At 39.3% G+C, this 21,451-nt stretch overlaps 1 protein-coding gene across 10 annotated transcripts in view; it reads left to right on the top strand.

Annotated features, from left to right (window-relative positions):
* The window catches only part of NMS (neuromedin S), a 46,393-nt gene that overhangs the window by 14,899 nt on the left and 10,043 nt on the right, over positions 1 to 21,451 (top strand). For 9 of the 10 annotated variants that reach the window (XR_009248718.1, XM_058684438.1, XM_058684441.1 and 6 more), the window contains 2 exons: positions 3,667 to 3,771; positions 19,741 to 20,087. Coding sequence is in view for 9 of the 10 variants with exons in the window: in XM_058684438.1 (XP_058540421.1) it covers positions 19,754 to 20,087 (334 nt within the window). In the remaining variant the exon portion in view is untranslated. The remainder of the gene's footprint in view (positions 1 to 3,666; positions 3,772 to 19,740; positions 20,088 to 21,451) is intronic. The other variant, XM_058684439.1, reaches the window with a different exon arrangement.

Here is a 21,451-nt window from a genome sequence, read left to right on the forward strand (position 1 = left end):
CCAACAGGTGGAGGCGGCCATGCAGGCAGTGAAAGAATTTGCCCAAGGCAGAACAAAGGAGATAGCAATGTATTGAATACATTGTAAGGGAGTAGTGGGCAGGACAGCAAAGGAAAGTCTGCCAGGAGGCAGTGTTGGGGGGGGGGGGGGGGGTTCTGTAGTTCTGTAGTTATGGGAGGGAGTGAGGAAGTATGGGAACAAATGGAATTTTCCTTTTTTGGTAACTATGCCCTGTTGTAAGTAGCCCATTTGTCAACTGGGGCCTATGGCTATACTGAAGTCAATCACTTAATAAGCCTGTTTGCATTCAGCCTGGTGGTCGCTTGTGGGTCCTTTTACCTTCCTCGGTTTTCCATTGCTCAAGCCTATTGCTTAAAAGCAGCCTTGTGGAAGCACATTTTGATTCTTCCCTGCTTCTATAAGAACTATGAAATGGCATCTCGAATTCTTCTTGTAAGATATGAGCTATTAAGTGTTGCTTATTCATAATGTCTGTGGGCAAATAAGGACATGACAATGATCCTCTTTTGTCTTAATAAAACCCAATATATTAAAACTTTCCAGAAAATTGAAATGCTATTACAATCATGGCAAAACATTAAGACAACCAATTAGAATTATGTACTTTTGATATAAAAGTTTACTTTCAGGGCACCTGGGTGGCTCAGTTGGTTAAGCTTCTGACTCTTGGTTTCAGCTCAGGTCATCATCTCACAGTTCATGGGTTTGAGCCCCATATAGGACTCCACAGCTGGCAGCAAAGAGCCTGCTTGGGATTCCCCCCCCCGCCCCTCCCCCGCTCACACTGACTCTGTCTCTCTCAAAATAAATAAATAAACTTTAAAAAAAAGTAAAAGTTTCTGCAGTCCAGTTACATCTGTAAGAATAGCTTTATTATGCCAAATAATCTGTTTTTCCAGAGGCATGGAGATAACAAAGATGCTTTCCTCTTTTCTTTTTGGGATGGGATGTCTCTCACCCACTGCTAGAAGGGCCTACATTCTCAAGGCTCAGCACTAGAATTGCATTAGCACTAAGAAAAAAGCCAAGCCCTGGAGACTCAAAATGTATAATATGAAAAGAGGGCAGAATAGAATTATTGACAAATGGAATGTGGAGCTGGGTTGTTTTGCCTCTCTAATTCTGAGTCATTTTATCACATATGAAATGTCCTATAAAGAGTAATTTAACCTCCTGATGTAGATATTGCGTGACTCATGGCACACAGTGGGATAAAAACTGGCCTAGTTAATTGCAGTACCAAATTTTTAGGAAGGAGCAGGACATGGTCTTGGTTGTTGGAAGTCAGAAAATTTGCTTCAGAAGACATCATTTTGCAGTCCTTTGATTCAGCATTTCCATATCTAGGGATTTGCTCTAAGGAAATAACTATTTACATTTTGTGAAGCTTTAATTATAAGGATGTCTATCATAATATTGCTTAGAGTTCTATAAAAACTACAAAAAGCCTAAATATTCTCAATTAGGTAATGTAAGTTTGTTATATTGGAATATGATAAGGCCAAAAATGATGCTTCTGATGAATATTTCATTCTATAGAAAACATTCCTACTATATTTTAATTTGATTTTTTAATGTTTGTTTATTTTTGAGAGAGGGAGAGACAGAGCATGGGCAGGGAAGGGGGAGAGAGAGGAAGACACAGAATCCAAAGCAGGCTCCAGGCTCTGAGCTGTCAGCACAGAGCCCAACATGAGGTTCGAACTCACAAAGATTTCATGCAAGATCATGACGTGAGCTGAAGTCGGACACTTAATCAACTGAGCCACCCAGGCACCCCCTACTATATTTTAAAGATACAAATATTATATGTGATGTAATTCAATATTTTTTAAGGGCACATGGTATATTATATACTGTATGCTTTGATAAAATACCAGAAGGGATAAAAACCAGATGTTGACGGTTGTTATCTCTTGGAGTGGGGATTATAGGTGATTATATTTTTTGGCTTATCTGCAGTTTAAAACAACTTCTTAAAAAAAAGTCTATGCTTTTTGTTTGTAATACTGAAAAATAGAAGCTATTGCTTTATAAATTGCATTAGAGCAATTGAAAGATGAGTGACTATGGACCCTTGCTGTGAGAATTTCCAGCTATCTGACTTGGATGACATTTAAAAAACTGTTTAATTGTTTTTGAATCACCTCATCTGCAGCATAGATAGGAAGGTATTCAACAGAATATTAACCATGATTATGGTTATTGAATATGGAAGAATCTCAGTATTTCCTTCTTGAGTTCAATCAGAGAAGCATACCAGTAGGAATGGGATGTATTACAGGGATTTGGCCTTACAAAATTGTGGGAGCTAGTTAAATAGCTTATACACGGAGGTTATCTCCGCATCCGGAGCTGGGCCTGATGTCAGTAGGGAAGACAGTCAGGAAAGAAAGGGCATGAAATGAGAGAGAGCAGAGACAAGCTGGAATCTGCAAGGATGAACTAAAAGCCACATCAGTTTCTCACCGACTTCACTGCTCTGATTTCAATGATAACTTGAAGAAGATACTTGGTATGCCTGTTGTCACAAAGCTAATGTGTACCTGGTAGGAGGTAGAAAGCCCAGAAGCCCAAGGAGGAATCCAGCAGGAACTAGAAGAGCTGTGGGTCTGGCTGCTGTCTCACACCAAGGTGGGAGGCAGATCTGTGGTATCAGTCGTGGTCTGCAACCACACCTGACTCTCTACAAACCAGTTAGAAATACACAGTGGACCCTTGAACAGAGGGGCCACTTATACCTGGGTATTTTACAGTAAAGTACTGTTAATGTATTCTCTCTCCCTTATGATTTTCTTAATAACATTTTCTTTTCGCTAGCTTACTTTAATTGTAAGAATACAGTATATATAATAACACATAACATGCAAAATGCATGTTAATCGACGGTTTATATTATCTGTAATGCTTCTGGTCAATAGTAAGCTGTTAGTAGTTAAGTTTGGGGGGAGTCAAAAATTATAGGACTGCTGGATGGCTCAGTCAGTTAAATGTCTGGCTCTTGATTTTGGCTCAGGTCGTGATCTCATAATTTGTGAGTTTAAGCCCCAGATCAGGCTCTGTGCTGACAGCACGGAGCCTGCTTGGGATTCTCTCTCTCCCTCTTTCTCTGCCCCTCCCCCACTTGCTCACACTCTCTCTCTCTCTTTCTCTCTCAATAAATAAACTTAAAAAAATTATATGTGGATTTTTGACTGTGTGGGGAGTGGGGGTGTTGGTGTCCCTAACCCGTGTTGTTTAAGGGTCAACTGGTACAACCAAATGGAGTAGAAATATATTTCTGAGTATAGATAAACATGGCTTCTGTTTCCTTTCAAGCCCCACATAGGAGGACTGTCTTGTGGCCACACAGGAGAAGGAATTCTAGCCATACAGCTTGACTAAGTTGATACAGTACAAGCTACCATGGCCTTTATTTGCTACTAACCCATGGGAGGACCACGGACAAGGTGCCTATCCTCTATGGCTCCCCAAACCTCTCCAAGATAATTAAAAAAACAGCACTAGCCACTTTTTGTTTTGTATGTATGGGGTAAAGATGAGAAAGACTAGATATGTAAAATTTGTAAAATTATTCGGTGAATGTTAGGATTAGTTCTGTATCATCATTTTAAGTTGTTTTATGTTTATTGTTCTGTGACATAGGCCTTCCTCTGGAAATGCTGCTTTCTGTCAAGCCGACTATCAAAACACATTAAATATGAAGATTTGATAGAAAAACGTATATATAAGCCAACAGTAACCCATAAGGTATGTCAGTCTTCCTAACAAGCAAATGAATACTTTGAGGTTTTCTCCCCAATGGGAAACAATGATAGTATGTCTCTTAATTATGTACTAAAACAATAACTCACGATTCTCTCTTCCATCAAGCTGCAAATATATAGCAAGCAGACTGTCTTTTATAATAATACTGCCCACTGAGCCTAAATACTACCCACTGTCATGTGTTGAGTCGCTGCTATGTATCATGTCCTGGCCAAATGGCTTTTAATACATAATATCTAATTTTCTCACTAACTGTGCAAGGTAAGCATTTGTGCCAATCCAATGTGTGTGAAATAGTATTTAATTGTTTTAACTTATATTTCTCTAATACTAGTCTACTGATCGTTAGGTTACTTCTTCTCTGAATGGCTTATTTATATCCTTTGCTGAGTCCTGGCCCAGGCCATTCCCAGCTGTATAAAATTGAACAAGTTATTTAAATCCTTTGCATCTAAGTTTCCTTATCTGTAGAAAGAAATACATATAAAGGATTACTGTATAAATGTAGAGTAATTTTTAGGATACAGTGTATTCATGTATATTAACTATTATTAATTCATAGCACATATGTTAATTGGTATTTGGATATAAATTCCCATTTGCTCTGTTATAAATATGTTCTCCCTGACAGTGGCTTGTCTTTAAACTTAATTTATAACATATTTTATCATATAGGAGTTTAACATTTTTATAATAATATATATCAGTACTTTAATGATTTCTATCTTTATAAAGAAATCATCTTTCCCTCAAACAATAAAACATTATGACATACCTTCTTCCAGTTGTTTTAAATTCTTTTTAACGTTTATTTTTGAGAGAGAGAGTGAGTGGTAGAGGAGCAGAGAGAGAGAGAGACAATCTGAAGCAGGCTGTATGCTCTGAGCTGTCAGCACAGAGCCAGATGCAAGGCTCGAACTCACAGACCGTGAGGTCATGACCTGAGCCAAAGTCGGATGTTTAACCGACTGAGCTACCCAGGTGCCTCTCTTCCAGTTTTAAAATTTTGAATTTCACATTTAGATATTTAATCTACCTGGAGTTCATTTTTATATGGTATGAGGAAGTACATATCTATTTTTTTTTTTTTCATATAGAAAGCTGAGCTAGGTCAGACCACATGTGCTAATATGGGTAAGAAGTCTGTTGAGAATGGTGACCTCACTTAGCTTGGGTTACTTTCTTGGTTGTTTAATAGTGACCCAGTCAACAACCAGGGCAAAGGATCATAGGAGGGTAAAAGCATGCTTTCGAGGAAACAGCTCTCCCAAATTTCTTTGTCACTGTGGAAATGCCCCTAAATACTTGGGGGTCTCAGCAGCCTGGGAGAGAAAAGTGCCAGAGGCTACAGAATCAAGACAACCCGCCTTTTATATCATCTTGGAGTTTAAGAGGGTTTTGGTGTGAAGTGTTACATCAACACTTAAGGATGACCCTGTGATCTCTTAAAGGTGTTGGTACAATGCATACTTTCTATTCCATTTCTAATTGGGCCTCCTTGATTTTTTCATGCTGTGAGATGTGAGGTGACACAGTTGTCCCAACTCCATTTATTGACCAGTTCTCCCCATGATTGGTAACATGTCCCACACCAGAGACCTGCAAAAACCAATGTCTGTCTATGAATACAATAGCTAATATAATCATTTATGTAAAACAGACAATTTCAGGGGCACCTGCATGGCGCAGTTGGTTAAGCGTATGACTTTGCCTTAGGTCATGATTTCAAGGTCTGTGGGTTCAAGTCCTACATTAGGCTCTGTGCTAATAGCTTGGAGCCTGGAGCCTGCTTTGGATTCTGTGTCTCCCTTTCTCTCTGCCCCTTCCTCTCTCATGCTCTGTCTCTGTCTCTCTCTCAAAAATAAATAAACATTAAAAAAAGTTTTAAAAAAAACAGACAACTTCAAATGTTGGCCATCTTGATTTTGGTTTGTGGATTCTAAATGTCCAAAGTTCAAATGCTTCAGAGTTGAAGTGAAAGAAAACTAAATCCTTATTTTCCTTTTGATGACATATTCTAGTTTTTAAAGATTCATAACACAATCCAGAGCCTTTTTATACTGATGCCTAATTGTATGACATGGGCTCAGGACTTGGATTTGTGCCTTCTGATAAATATGGTGGTGTCAGATATCATAGCAGGTGATTATAATTGCAATAATTCTGTAGCCTTCTCACAGTAGGAAACTAAGTCAGTCTGTGAATCGGTCAGCAAACTCTCCAAAGGAAACTACTAATGTGAGAAGTGGAGGAATAAATGTGTGGTTACAGTCCAGTTTAATTTCCTGTGAACTGATTGCTTCCTTGGTAGTGGTCAATATGTGTGTCTCTGTGCCTTTGGGGAAGCATGCTCCTATGGTATTATGATGGATAATAAAAACACAGAATCCTTCTGTGTCTCCCTCTCTCTCTGCCCCTCCCCCACTCATGTTCTGTCTCTCTCTGTCTCAGAAATAAATAAACATAAAAAAAATTAAAAAAAAACAACAACAACACAGAATCCTGAAGAAGAACATTGCTACATGGTATTAAAATATGGCTCTGGTATGAAAAAATGAGCTTGTGACATCTGACTAATAGGGAGATGGAGCATAGTGAGAATTATTCATTGTGGTCAATGAAAAGGCCAGGATGCATATTGAGCAGAGCAGCCAGCAATACTCGGGTGTTGTTTGCACACTGCTTCTCTAAGTGACAAACTGTAATCATCAAAGCCTTCTCAAAACTTTCCATTCACCAGGGCTGCTTAGGCTAGTATACAAGTGATATTTTTACAGATGGCTGTGTGCGGATCATATAGATGCCAGCAGCTGTGATGGGTCCCCACTGTGGCACGGATCACCCAAGACATTCCATGTGGCTTCTTGGGAGTCCTCTATTATTTATTTATTTGGGGCATAAGATTTATCTTTGTGAGTGTTTTTCCAGAATTTACACCAATAACCTTTGCATGTCCTGAGTATCTCTAAGGTGATGTAGAGAGGAGAATCCAGGATCATGCTGGCTAGAGACAGAAGGCAGAAAGAACCCAAAAGGGCTGAGAGTGAGCTGTTGAGCAAATAAGAGAAAATGCTTAATTCTGCTGAACTGAGATTCTCAACCTAGGATCTGAACTTAGGGTTCTCAAACTTAGATTTCTGCAGAATCCCCTGGGAAGTTTGTTTACAATGCAGATTCACCCCCAATTCAGATTCACAGAGTCTGGAATGGACCCACAAATGTGCACATCCGAGGTGTTTCTGAAGTATGTGCTCTAGGAATTATATTCAGAGGAAATCCTCTACTGCTGGTGAGTAGTTGTATGTGTTGGGGGTTCATGAACAAGGACTATGGAAAGGAACCATGCACCTGAACCCCCAACATAGTATGACAAATTGCACATCCAGACATGCCTGTGCATTTGACGAGGGAGCATAAGGCAAGCTGACAGGCCACAAACACCCTCCATACCCCCCACACCCAGATGGGATATGTGTGATACTCCTCAGGCACTCCTGGCTGCCCAAGAACAAAGGAAAGTGGAAAACAAATGGTTAACTGATAGAGATCACAGTTCTATAGGACCCAAGTCTCCATCACCCCTCCATAGTGATGTGGGAAACAAAGGCAGAAGGAAATGACAGAATTAAATTTCTTTATCACCTGCATCCCACTGACAAATACTTGAGACTGACAGAGTGAAACCTTTCTCCCTGAACTCCCTACTGTCTTAATGCTAATGCTTTGCTAGAGGGAAAAACAAACTTAGCTTGACAATAGCTAGACCTACGGTATCCTGTGAGTCTTTAGTTTATGAAAATCTTGCTAAAGATTTCCCCTGGACTTTACCTCCCCACAACTCCATAGTATAAAACCAGTCTCTCCTCATGGTTCCAGGGCAGCTTTTCCTGCCCATGGGTCTTGTCCCCGTGCTTCAGTAGAATCTACCTTTTTACACCAAAGACGTCTTCAACAATTCTTTCTTGGCCATTGGCTCTGTGCCCCACAAACCCCACTATCACCCCAAAAACCTCATCACATTTTTTAGAGATAAAAATCTAGGGGCACCGGGGTAGCTCAGTCAGTTAAGCAGCCAACTCTTGATTTAGGCTCAGGTTATGATTTCAGGGTCATGAGATTGATCCACATGTCCAGCTCTGTATTGATAGCGTGGAGCCTGCTTGGGGATTCTCTCTGTCCTCTCTGCCCCTCCTCATGTGTGTGTGCGCGCTCGCACACTCTCTCTCTGTCAAAATAAATAAACAAACTTTATTAACAAAAAAGAAGGAAAGAAAGAAAGTCCATACGTTTCCTCACATACTTGGAAGGATCCATGTCCCTCAGAAGTTACAAACCATGATAGCATGTAATCTCCACAAAGCGAATGATCGGATCTCTATTGCCACAGGTGTTTAACTTCTCTTCCAGATTACCGCCCCATATCCATCCAGCATCTCACACAAATATGAACATTCTTGGCCCTAGGAAGGCTCTGGTCGGAGACAATGTCTGGGTCCCTGTGACTCAGTTGTCAGTATTGGGAAAGTAACCCAAAGGGACATCCTACTGAGATGGATAGGTAGCTTGTCTCTGCAAACAAAGATAGCAGTGCTGTTTTGTGCACTAGAAAACCTTGCTAACGGCTTCCAAAGATAGCCAGAGGGGCATGCAGCTCCCCCAGGAGCTGCTTCTCCTCAGTCAGTGCCTGGGAAAGGACCCTCAGAGTCAAAGGTCTGATTAGAAGGAGGTCTTTCTAGTCCTCTGGCTCAGTTCCAGAGCCCCCACAGCGCCTTGAGCTTCCAGAACCTTCCTCTCCTGTCCCTCAGGCTGTGTAAAACTGAAGAACAGCCTGGAGTTACAGTGTAAGGGCATCCCCATTGAGCATGCTAACCTTAACTTTGCCCTTAGCCATTTTTTTCATTTACCACATAACTTCTCAAGCATTTATTATTGTTAATTTCCATGAATTATTTTTTCAAACTGTTTAAGCAAGATAAAAGAGTCATAGAATTTAGTTTTATTATTATTATTAATATTACCTTTGCACAAATGAGATGAGAGAAGTGTCCATAACCCTCTTCTGACTTAGAGGACTCACAATACATATGCTTTTCAGAAAAAAAAAAAATCTCGTAGGGAATATTACCAGAATAACACGTTTTAAAACAAGACCAATGAGGATTACCACCTTCATGGAAGTTATAGTTACATCCACAAGCTATAGCAACAATCTCTGAAATTCAGATGTTTTATTACTCCTGAGTTAGAAATAACATTGACAGGCATAGTTAAAGATGTAGAAGAATATTTCTTTGTGTTTTCATTTTGTTTTGTTTCAGTTAGAAGAAGATATATTTTCTTCTTAACTAGCTGAGATTTCTCTCACCTCTAAGTAGAGGGTCTGTTATTTCAGGATTTTGATTTCCTTGACTTAGCACAGTGAGAAATAATGCACACCTCTGTATTAACATCCTTAAAAATCTTAAAATTTAGAGTAGGAAAAAAGTAGGAAGAGAATTTAACAAATTGGGTACGGAGCGTGAGTGTGAGGAGTGGCTTGATTGCCCTCTCTAACTCCCTGCTTCTTCCCACCAGCCTCCAACTAGGTAACTCAGCCTCTTCTTTACATAGAAGGTAGAGGTTCCCCATCATGTGACTTGCTCAGATTCCTTCCTACCACCTCCAGATCTGAGTATGTCTTTACCTCCCTCCCTCCTGTTTCAGGAATAGAGGACTTATCCTTCTTCTTGGCTTATGATTATATCCCTTTTGATTACTCCATGACTTTGGCTCCTCAATTTCCATTCATCTCTGCCTCCCCCATTTCCTCTCTTCTGCCTATCTACATGTTTGCGTCTCCCTCACCCTTCATTTATTTTAAAGCTCCCCTGGTTCCCTGGCCCTTCACCTTCCATCCTTCCTGAAAGGCTGTATCTGCCTCTTCTGCACAACCTCACCCCAGACCCTACTGATACTGCTCACCAGTGAGACCCTAACTGCTAAATCCACTCCTCTCCTGCAGGGCATTTTCCCTGACTATTGCTTCCTGGCTTCTGTTCCTCCCCTGCTTGAGCACTGATATTCACCAGGGTCTCATGCTCCTTCACTCCCTTCATTCTCCCAAAGCGTTCTCAATTTCTCTAGTGACTTCAGCCGCCGCACACATACTCCTGATGATTAAGTCTACACACATGACTTCAGTCTCTTTCTTAAGCATGAGGCACTCATCTCCAGCTACATCCTGGACACCTCCGTTTGCATCCTCCACGGGCGCTTATACCACACATCAACCCACTGTTTTCTCTCCATTTCCGGTCTCTGTGAAGAAGGCCACTCTCTGCTCTGCATCACAGGCCTGACTCCTTGGAGGCCTCTCCAGCTCCTTCCTTTCCTTCAGCCTCCAGATAGTCATCCCCAGTTCTTGCCAATTCTCTGGTTAAAATGTCTCAGTCCACCCCCACTTTCCCTTCCTGCTGACGCTACCTTGGGTCTAGCCCTCACTGTTTTTCACGTGCAGATGTTTTCTGATAGATTTCCATTTCAGATCTCACTTCTCACATAAGCTCTCTGTAGCTACAGCTGTGGGCAGGCCCCAATACCTTTGATGACTTCCAAATACACAATACATCCTACTCCTGAAATGGCATATTGGCTCTTTAGGATAGCATTCCATGTCTCTAACCACTATGATTCTTTCCCTTTCACTTCCCTTCTCTATCAGAAGTAAGGCCAAGTTCTAATATCAGAGTATCAGAGGTACCCAGCTGGTGGCAAGCTCTCCATCTGCAGAAGGCAAGAGTAAGCTTATAAAAGTGATACCACTCATTTCCCACTGTCTCTAAAAGTCTACAACCTGACAATCTGCTTCCATTTTACCCCTTCATTCTGTTTCTCTTAACATCTTTGTCATAGTCCTAAGAATCTCCCAAAAGATGCCACAACTCTCTCTCCTCCTACTCCAGCTATCAGCCATGCTTCTGCCCCCGCCTCTGGAAGCACCAAACTTCACTTTTCTCTGATGTTTTCCCATCTATGTACCTTTCATATGGCTACTCCCCCTCCTCTGCCTGCTCTGCTGGGCAAATTCAATTGGTCTTCAAACCCCCTGTTGAAGCCACCTCCACTGTAGAATCTTCCCTGCTTTCCCCATAAAGGACATACTGCTCTCATGCCCTCATAGGGAATTACTGATGTGTTTGCTTTTCCTTCTACAGTATGACCTCCTTGAGATCAGAGATGATTTCTTATTAATCTTCCTATCCCTGGTGCCTGGCAGATAGTTGGAGCTCAATAAATGTATAAAGAAATGAATGAATGAGTGAAAGACTATCATTGTTCCAAGTGCCATGGCAGAGCAATAGGACTGGAACACAGAGCCCCCATCCTTCTGAGGGTTAAAAATAGTAGATGATGCAAAGTGAATATGTGGGGAACTCCTTAAGGCAGACAGGGCAGTAGAATCAACTAGCAAATGGTGTTGTTGAGAGGAGGAGGCAATGTTTCAGGTTGCTTTGCTGGAGAAGTGGATAAAGTACACCAAAGATGGTTAATGGGGCTAAAATAAACTCTGGTCTCTAGCTTAGAGACCCCTCCTCCGGGTTCTTCTTCCTTTGTTTGCTGCATGCATGAACCCCCCCCCCCCCCACACACACACACACAAATATGGAGGCTGATAACTATAAATTACCCTTCCCACTCACATTCGGGGCTCAGATCTTTGGAGAAACAGTCTCCTCTGAGCCCGCCGGTGTTACATAAATCTCCAATCCACCAAGATCTCCGAGTGCTGCTTGGTTTTTCTGCCAGTGTTCCAGCCTGGTTCCGTAACAGCTTCATGTTCCAAGCAAGAGTCATCCCCATTCCTCTTTTCCTCCTTCTCTAGCTTCTGAATCATCAGACTAGAAAGACTCCACAGCAAATTGACTTATCCCACCCACACACCCCAGTAACCTGTCTAGAAGACATAGGCTGTTCTCATCTCAAACAGGCTGACCTGGGGCATGTGAGTTGCTTGTTTATGTTTTCTTGTCTCAGTTAAGTTCTTATTCTAATTGGGATTCATGAAACCCCTCCTTCTTATTCAAATTTACCCTTATGTAGAAACCCACTGAGGGGCGCCTGAGTGGCTCAGTCAATGCATCCGACTTTGGCTCAGGTCATGATCTTATGGCTCATGAGTTAAGAGTCCCACATTGGGTTCTGTGCTGACAGCTCAGAGCCTGGAGCCCATTTCAGATTCTGTGTCTCCCTCTTGCTCTCTGCCCCTCCCACCCTCATGCTCCGTCTCTCTCTCCTCCAAAAATAAATAAACATTAAAGAAAATTTTTTTAATTAAAAACAAAAAAGAAATCCACTGGATGCAAGCCATTATCTTTTCTATTGATTGCCATTCCTATTTACTAAATTACTGATTTAGTAATTAGTAAAGATACTGATTCTCATCTATACTCTCCCATTATATAGTCTCTATTTCCAAACACTAGCAATTTACTCTTTTAAATGTTTCCTATCTAATAACCTCTGAACTTTCCCCTATGTGTTTCCTAGAGATTCTTTGTTGCTTCTCTCCTGTGCCTATACTTCAATAGAGGCTTTATATTCTCATTTCATCATAGTTTCTGCCTGCCTAGATAGGATTCTTGATTTTTCATACTTTCATAGCCCTGAGAGCTTTCCTTTCAATAAATTATTCATTCATTCGCCTAATACAGATTGAGTATTGAGTCACTTAATTTTTATATTGACTCAGCATACAATTAGGAAAAAAGAAAAAGAAATAACTCTAGGTATCTTAAACAGAGGAATTTAATTTAGGGAACTGGTTACAAAAGTGTTGGAAGGAGTAGAGTGGGTAAAGTTAAAAACATGACGTATTGGGGCGCCTGGGTGACTCAATTGGTTGAGCATCCGACTTCAGCTCAGGTCATGATCTCGTGTCCGTTGAGTTCCAGCCCCGTGTCAGGCTTCATGCTGACAGCTCAGAGCCTGGAGCCTGCTTCGGATTCTGTGTCTCCCTCTCTCTCTGTCCCTCCCCCACTCATGCTCTGTCTCTCTCTCTCTCTCTGTCTCTCTCTCTCTCTCTCTCTCTGTCAAAAATAAATATTAAAAAAAAAATTTTAAAAAGACATTACATATCAAGTGTTGATAAGAATGTGGAGCAACTGAAATTCCCATGTACTGCTGGTAGGAATGTAAAATAATACAACTATGGAAAATTACTTTGCTGTTTCTTAAAGAGTGAGATATACAACTACCATATAATCCAGTCATTACAAGCTTAAGTGTTTACCCAAGAGAAATGAAAGAAGATACCCATACAAAAACTTGTACACAAATGATCATAGCAGCTTTATTTGTAATAGCTTAACACTAGAAACAAATGTCTGCCAAAAGGTGAATGAAAAACAAACTGTGATACATATAAACAATAGAATACTATGTAGCAACAAAAAAGGAATAAAAGATTAAAATATGTAACATAGGTCATTTTAATTGTGCTGAGTGAAAGAACTCAGATTTTAAAGAAGAAAATATTGTACGATTCCATTTATGTAAAATTCTAGAAAATGCAAGCTATGATGACAAGAAGCAGATCTGTGGTGAGGGAAGAAGGGGGAGAGATTACAAAAGAGCATGACAAACTTTTGTAGCATGAGAAATCACATTTGTTATTTTTATTGTGATGATGATATCACAGTATATACTTATGTTAAAATTTATCAGATTATAAATACATGTGGTATATCTCAACAAAACTGTAAAGGAGTTGAAAGGAGTCTGGAATTGAAAAATTGAAAAATGGTAAGTGGTGACATTACCCAGAGATTAGCAACTGAAGAAAGCTCCCATCCACCCCTAGGGTTGGAGAATCATAAGGAAAAATGATGTTCACAGAGCCTGTGTTCCTTGACCACTAAGACTAATGGGGTCTCCACAAGAGCTACTGTTTCAATTACCACCTCTACTTCTCTCCAGGAATCCAGGAGCACACACTCTCATTACACCACAGGACCTGGGGAGTATGAAGTCATGTATAAATGCTGCTGCTTGTGGAGTGCTCATGGAGTCTAGGAGAGTTGCATCTGCAGGAGCCATCACCTAAAGCAGAAAAAAAATGGCTCTCCCTTCTGTCTTTCAAATTCCTCCCATCCTTTTCTACCAATGATAGAAGCTAAGGGGAAGCTAGCTGGGAAGAAAGTTTATTTTGCAGGTTTCTAGCTCTCCCTGATCAGAGGGGAATAAGGAAAGGCACTTAAGGAGCTGAAGGCCAATGGACAAGTAACTCACCCAACTGTCTGATATATTACTCTTGGCAGAGGAAAATATAAAATGAGTAAAGCCATGGTTCTTACTTTTGTGGATCTTGTCTCTTAGCACTTCCTGGTTCTCCTGAGATTACATGGCTCTCCCATCCCCTGCCTCCACTAAATAGCCCACTATAAGAGCAGATGTACAGGCCACGAGAAAAGCACAGGATATAGGCATAGAAGGTGGGAGGCAAAGAAAGTGTATTCAGGTGAGTGGGGACAGTGCTAGCAGATTGGAGAGGCTGGCCTTTTCTACCACCAAGCAGCTTTTTGGGGGCTTTAACAGCCAGCCTCTGAAATAAACCTGTCATTACTTTCTGTGAAACCCTGCTAGAGAGATAGAAGCCCTCAAACATTAATTCTCATACCTGCATGTTAATTTGCTTTAGACTCAGAGGTTCTTGAAGGACACTAGGTGCCACTGAAGATCTCAGAAAGCTATGCTTTGAACACAGAAACTTATAATCAATTTTGAAATTACATTTTTTATATCCTACAGATTAAAGTTCAGTTCCTTAAAAGCCTGCTGAGTTTTTTCATAATAACCATTTACAAAGTGGGAGCTAATTTAATGTGGAAAGGAGGAGGAATTTTTAGTGTAATTTTCAGCATTCACTTCTGTTTCAAATGGTGTGGGAGCTCCACTTGTGAGTTCATGTATTTAAAAAAAATGATATTTCATTAAATTCACTTGACACTGACAAATCCACTGGTTACAGTCTTTTCAGTAATGCCTAACAAAAGAAACACTTCGGAAAAATAAATGCAATAAGATAAAGAAAGAAGCTGCGTTTTCATGTATGTAAGTTCAGATGTTTAAATGTGAACCCACATACTCATAATAGTGTTTGGAGTTGAATAAAGTTTTAAAATTTAGTTTTAGTTATACAAGTAATTCATAAGTAGCCAATGTGATCATTCAAAAGTACAGATAATGGAAAAGCTTTTATGATTCCCTCATAATCCCATTTGTCTAGAATCACTGCTCTTTGTGTGTTTGTGTGGAATTCTACCCTTTCTCTTTGTGTTTTTCTTTACTCACTATGTTACAAAGAGTTTGACTTGTCAATACAGATAGATCCATCTTATTCTTTTTAAGAGTTGCATACATTTCCATATTATGGATATTCTACAGTTTAATATTTTCTCTATGTTAGACATTTAAGTTGTGCCTGCCTGCCTCCTTCCTTCTCTCCCTCCCCTTTCTTTTTCTGTATTATATCTGTATAGTTGTTGTATAGTTACGCCACTCTGTCTTTTCTTTGATAATATTGGTTATCTTTTTCATATAGATATTTTTAAAATATAATAAAATTTATCAAGCTTTTCCTTAATGGCTTCTCTATTCTAAATTTTGCTCAAGAACAGTGTTCCAATCAAATATATACTCTATTTCTTTCTAATACAGAATTTTATATAAGCGCCCCTGTGTATTTATGGGTATATTAGGCTTAATTCATTAATCCTCTGAAATTTATTTAAATTTATAGTGTGAAATAGGGATTTTTTTTGCCAACTAGATTGCTAATTGTTTTTTTTTAAAGATTTTATTTTTAAGTAATCTCTGCATACAATGTAGAGCCCGAACTTACAACCCTGAGATCAAGAATCACATGCTCCACCAGGTGCCACGTGGATGGCCAGTTGTTCTAAACCCCATTCAGCATAGTTCGTCATTTTGCCCTGATTTGAAATAAACACTTTTACTCTGTATTTAAATGATCTGCTTCAAGACTCTATTCCATTCCATTTATCTATTTGTTATTGTCTGTTACCAGATCAATAACAAAATGACTACAACAATATAACAATTACTACTGCTTTACAGTACATTTTGACATTGGCAAAGTATCTTTTTGGCAAAGTATACTTTGAATATTTTCTCTCTGGAAATGATTTGAGAGTCAGTTTTAAAATTCCATGAAAAAGGAATTTTGGAATTTTAATAAGGATTACACTAACTTTATAGATTAATTTGCCATCAGTTGAACTTTTAACAACATTGACTGTTGTCCTCAACGATCATGATATGTCTTTTCTTTATTCACATATTTCCTTACGTCCTTCAGTAAAGTTTTGTAGTTTTCTTTTTTATTATATTGCATACTTATTCTTTGGCTTAGTCCTCAGAATTGCATAGTTTTTAAGGCTATTTACATTTCCTAATAAATTTTTAAATGTGTTTTTATTTTTTTAAGTTTATTTATTTTGAGAGACGGAGAGCATGTGTGAGTGAGTGCATGTGGGAGGGGCAGAGAGAGAAGGAGAATCTCAAGCAGTCTGCACACTGTAAGTACGGAGCCAATGCAGAGCTGGAACTCACAAACCACGGGATCATGACCTGAGTGGAGATCAAGAATTGGACACTTAACCAACTGAGCCACTCTGGAGCCCCACCTAATACATTTTAAAATTTATTTTTGTTTATGTTCAAGAAAATTATTCCTGAAAATAGTTTTGTTTTGTTTTGTTTTGTTTTGTTTTTGCTAATTAGGCCATTTTGGTAAACTCATTCATTCTACTAATTTGCCAGTTGATTATTTTGGATTTTCTGGGTAGATAATCGTATCATTTGAAACTGAGAGTTTCTAACTTTCATTACACTTTTCATTTCATTATTTTACTTTTGGAGGGCTCCTGAACTGACTAACCCTCCCACTCCCCCATGTGTTTGTATTAGTCTGCTCAGGCTACCATTCTGAAGACTACAGTCTGGGTAGCTTAAACACCAGAAATTTATTTTCTCACAGTTTGGATTCTGGAAGTCCAGGATGAAGTGCTAGCAAAATGTTTCGGATGAGACCTCACTCCTCAGGTTGCAGACAGTCCCTTCTCACTGTGTCTTCTCCTAGCCCTTTCTTTGTGCGCTCTCAGAGAAAGGATTCTGGTGTCTCCCTCCTCTTATAAAGACACCAGTCCTGGGGCGCCTGGGTGGCTCAGTCAGTTAAACATTCGACTTTGGCTTGGGTCATGATCTTGCAGTTCATGATTTTGAGCCCCATGTTGGGCTCTGTGCTGACAGCTCAGAGCCTGGAGGCTTCCCCTCCCCTACTCGCACTCTGTATCTCTCTCTCTCTCAAAAATAAAAGATTTAAAAAAAAATTTTTTTTTGAATAAAAAATAAAGATACCAGTCCTATCAGATTAGAGCCCTATCTTTATGCTTCATTTGGCCTTAATTATCTCCTTAAAGGCCCGATCTCCAAATATAGCCACACTGGGGATCAGAGCTTCAACATATTCCATTTCTGGGATATCAGCATAATCCAATTTCTGAATTAGCATTAAAAATAATATTTTTAGGGGCACCTGGCTGGCTCAGTTGGTGAAGCATGTGACTCTTGATCTCAGGGTTTTGAGTTCCAGCCCCATGTTGGGTGCAGAGATTACTTAGAAATAAAATCTTTTTAAAAATAATGAGTTAAAAAATATTTTTATTTTTTATTCTAAATATCTGAGAAATAATGTGTGAAAAATGTACAAAATAAAATTAATTTGATATAAACCAGAGTTATCACATAGGTTTATTTGAAAAATGTATGTTTGTGCATAGATCACTTAGTTCATGGTAGAGATAGACCAAATATTTAAACAATACTTATTGATTGATAGTAGAACTGCCACAAACCTTTGCTAGTATGTGTGTGTTGTGTCTAAAATGTCCATAAGTGGGGCGCCTGGGTGGCGCAGTCGGTTAAGCGTCCGACTTCAGCCAGGTCACGATCTCGCGGTCAGTGAGTTCGAGCCCCGCGTCGGGCTCTGGGCTGATGGCTCGGAGTCTGGAGCCTGTTTCCGATTCTGTGTCTCCCTCTCTCTCTGCCCCTCCCCCGTTCATGCTCTGTCTCTCTCTGTCCCAAAAAAATAAATAAAAAACGTTTAAAAATAAAAAAAAAATAAAATGTCCATAAGTAATTGTGTTTTAATATCATATAGATAAGTGGTTTATGTTCAAAAAGCAATCATTCATTTTTTTCCATTTGTTCAGTAAAGACTTGCAGTTGGGAAGTGGGTGTATTTCAATACAAAGATATCATCTCTTCCTGGTGTTTGAAGACCTTAGTTTATTCTCCTTGAACTTAAGTGGTAAATACTGTAATAAATAGAAATCTCTATTTTCTTGCTGGCTTAAGGAAGTAGGCAAAATATTATTGCTATACAGTAGTTTATAATTCCCACTCTCTTATGAATTAGAATTTTTTGGCAAAATACCACATTTTAAGTAATAAATGTATGTGTTTATTCTGAGTGACTCCCACACAAAATTATTCTTAAAACTTTCATTAACTGAAAAAACTGATATAAGATGACTTAGGTAAAGTATTAACATGTTTTAAATACCTTGTAAACATTCAACAATTGTTAGTTGCCTGGTATTCCTTAAAAGAGCAAAAATTAAAGATATGCATAATGAAAAAAAGATATTTATTTGATATATGCCTTATACAGGTTGTGCTTTTTGCAAGACTGCAGACTTCATTCTTTCTCCTTTCTATTCCATATCCAATCTCAAAGAGGCTGTTAAATTTTATTATTGAAATATAGTTAACACACAATATTATATTAATTTCAGGTGTACAATATAGTGACTTGGCAACTCTATACCTTACACAGTGTTCCCCACAGTACCATCTGTCACCATATGACATTAGTATAATATTATTCATTATATTCCTTCTGCTATACTTTTCATCCTATGACTTATTTATATTGTAACTGGAGGTTTGTACCTCTTAATTCCCTTCCCCTATTTCTCCCACTCTTTTGCCCTCTTCCTTTCTGGCAACTACCAGTTTGTTCTCTGTATTTATAAGTCTTTCTGTTTCTAGGTTTTGTGGTGGTTGTTTGTTTTATTTTTTAAGATTTCACATGTAAGTGAAATCATACGGTATTTGTCTTCGTCTTATATCACTTAGCATAATACCCTATTATAAGATGCCCATACGACGCAAAGCAATCTACAGATTGAATATATTCCCTATCAAGGAAGGTCTTTTTAGAAAAAAGTGAACACATTGACTAAAATCCCACACTTTTACAGACATGACTGGATTCAGATATCCTTGAGTCCAAATCCCTGCTCTGCATTCATTATGGTTTGGTAACCTTGGCAAGTTCCTTATTCTCTCTCAGCCTCAATTTTCCCATTCATAAAATTAGGATAATCATATACTCCTTACGGATCTTCTGTGAGAACTACATAAAATAACCTAAGTGAAATCCTAAATAGAAGCTCAGTAGATGACATGTTATTATTGTTGTTATTATTATTGTAATTAAACACTTGTGTTTTCTTATATGCTGATTTTATTTGAAATATTTAACTTATTCATAGAAAGGAGTCTGGACAAACCTTAAGGAGTCTAATTTCTAACTATGATTTTTAAAATATCTACTTGAACTTTTGAGTTTCTTGTAATATTATATCCAGGACTCCAAATTTTGTTCTCAGTTGCACCAAAGACTATAAAACATCCTTTGTTAATGGTGGAAAATAAACAGCTTCTTAGGAAATAAGACTTCGTCACACAAGAGTGTATAGATTTATATCCAGTTCTTTGATTAAAAAAAGAGAAAACGCCTTTCTAGAGTCAGAAATGTTTCTCAAACCACTATAGAATAACAATTATGACTCTCCACTTTTTATTTTTATTGCTGGATTGAAAAAGATGATTCTCTACAATGCCTACCCCAGGAGGAATTATTCCACAAATAAGGGCCCAGCGTGACATTTATGAGAAAGCCAGGGTCCTCCTGTGCAAAATTGATTGGTTCTCAGCCAATGGGCTCCCGGGCGTTGCAAACAAAGGCACCTTCTCCACTGGGACCTATCAGATGCAGGGCAGAGTATTGCCTCTGCCTTTGGAACTTCAGGAAATGCTCAACTCCTATCTGGGCAGCACACATCTGTGGCCAGCAAAGAGGAACCTGGCTTTGAAAATGAAACAACTTCCTCCTCAATTCGTTTCCATCTTGGCCATCTATTGCTTCTGCATGCTACAGATTCCCTCCTCAGGTAAGGAGATCCCTTCATCAGACCCCCAGCTGGGCTGAGCTCTAACCCTTGATCCTTCAGGGTGGTTCTGGGTCCTGGAAGGAGTCCAACATAATCCCCTCACCTACCTCCATTTCCACCCTTTTGAAATGGCTTCCCATTTGTCCCTAACCTTTAAGAGAGGGTGGACAGAACTAGATGCTGCAGCCTTTTACCGAAGGACATGACTCCCTTGTGGAACTGTCGTTAAACAGCTCCTGATTTAGGGCTGTCCCAAAGATGAGCTGCTAAAACTGTGAGGGATATGAGCTGGAGACCCCGATGTCTTAGCCATCTGTGTTCCTGGAATTCTGAAGAGAGAATACAGTAAAATTGAGTTTACAGACATGAGGACTGGGGATTGAGGGACAGTTGAAGAGGAGCGGGAAAGGAACGCAAACAGGAAAAAGGAATATTTTCATGGCCTTTCTGTGGGCTCCCTGGAGACAGGATCCCAGACAGAGCTGCGGAGGCCCCAAGTCTTAGTGGGCTTGGGCGCTGTCCGAGGATCTGACTGGACAAGGCTATTGCTTCACCAGCTTCTGAGAAACCAGTACCTTTACAGGGAACCAAGGGTGGGATATGGGATCAGTAGTCGGAATGCATTACCAATTTCAAGGTAATTCACCAAATGATACAGGGAGGCATGTGGTGGCAGCTCCAATTGGAAATGTGGACTATTTCAAAATTTCAGACTTTTCCATTAGAATTTTGATTTAGGGGTGTAGAAAAGTTTTGAAAATATATTCAAACAGAAAATATATTTCAAGCAGTATGTTTGTTTTGCTGTGTCTTACAGTATAATCGCAAAACCTAGACATTGCAAGGAATCTTGGAGGTCGTCTAATTTAACCTTTCATGGCAAGCAGGGATCTATGATTTCCCTGTTTGATTACTTTCAGTGACACCCAACTCACTACCAGCCTAAGAGAGCCAGTAACTGCCTCTTCTTGGGTCCAGTAGAATCTTGTTTATATTACACTTTGGGGAATTTGTTATTACCTTTTATTTATCTATCTATATATTTATATCCACCTCCCCCTTTTTCCTATTTAAGTTTTTTTGTTTCCCGAGGATAAGGTTCCTATAGTCTTTATCATTTGTACTGTTAACACAGAACCTGTTAATAAATCCTTATAGGATTGGTTCAAATTACTTTGCATTTTTGAATGGCTCCAATCATCAAAAATTTCTTTACACTAAACTGAAATCTGATCACATGTAACTTGTAACCATTAGCCTGAGTTATTATGTATATACTCTTGAGCCAAATATTCCCTGTCCCACATTTAAAAAAATCTAAGTTCAGGGTTTTACATTTATCCCATTAATTTCACCTCTCCAAC

This window comes from Neofelis nebulosa, chromosome 9, assembly GCF_028018385.1.
Source record: "Neofelis nebulosa isolate mNeoNeb1 chromosome 9, mNeoNeb1.pri, whole genome shotgun sequence".
Lineage (NCBI taxonomy): Eukaryota > Metazoa > Chordata > Mammalia > Carnivora > Felidae > Neofelis > Neofelis nebulosa.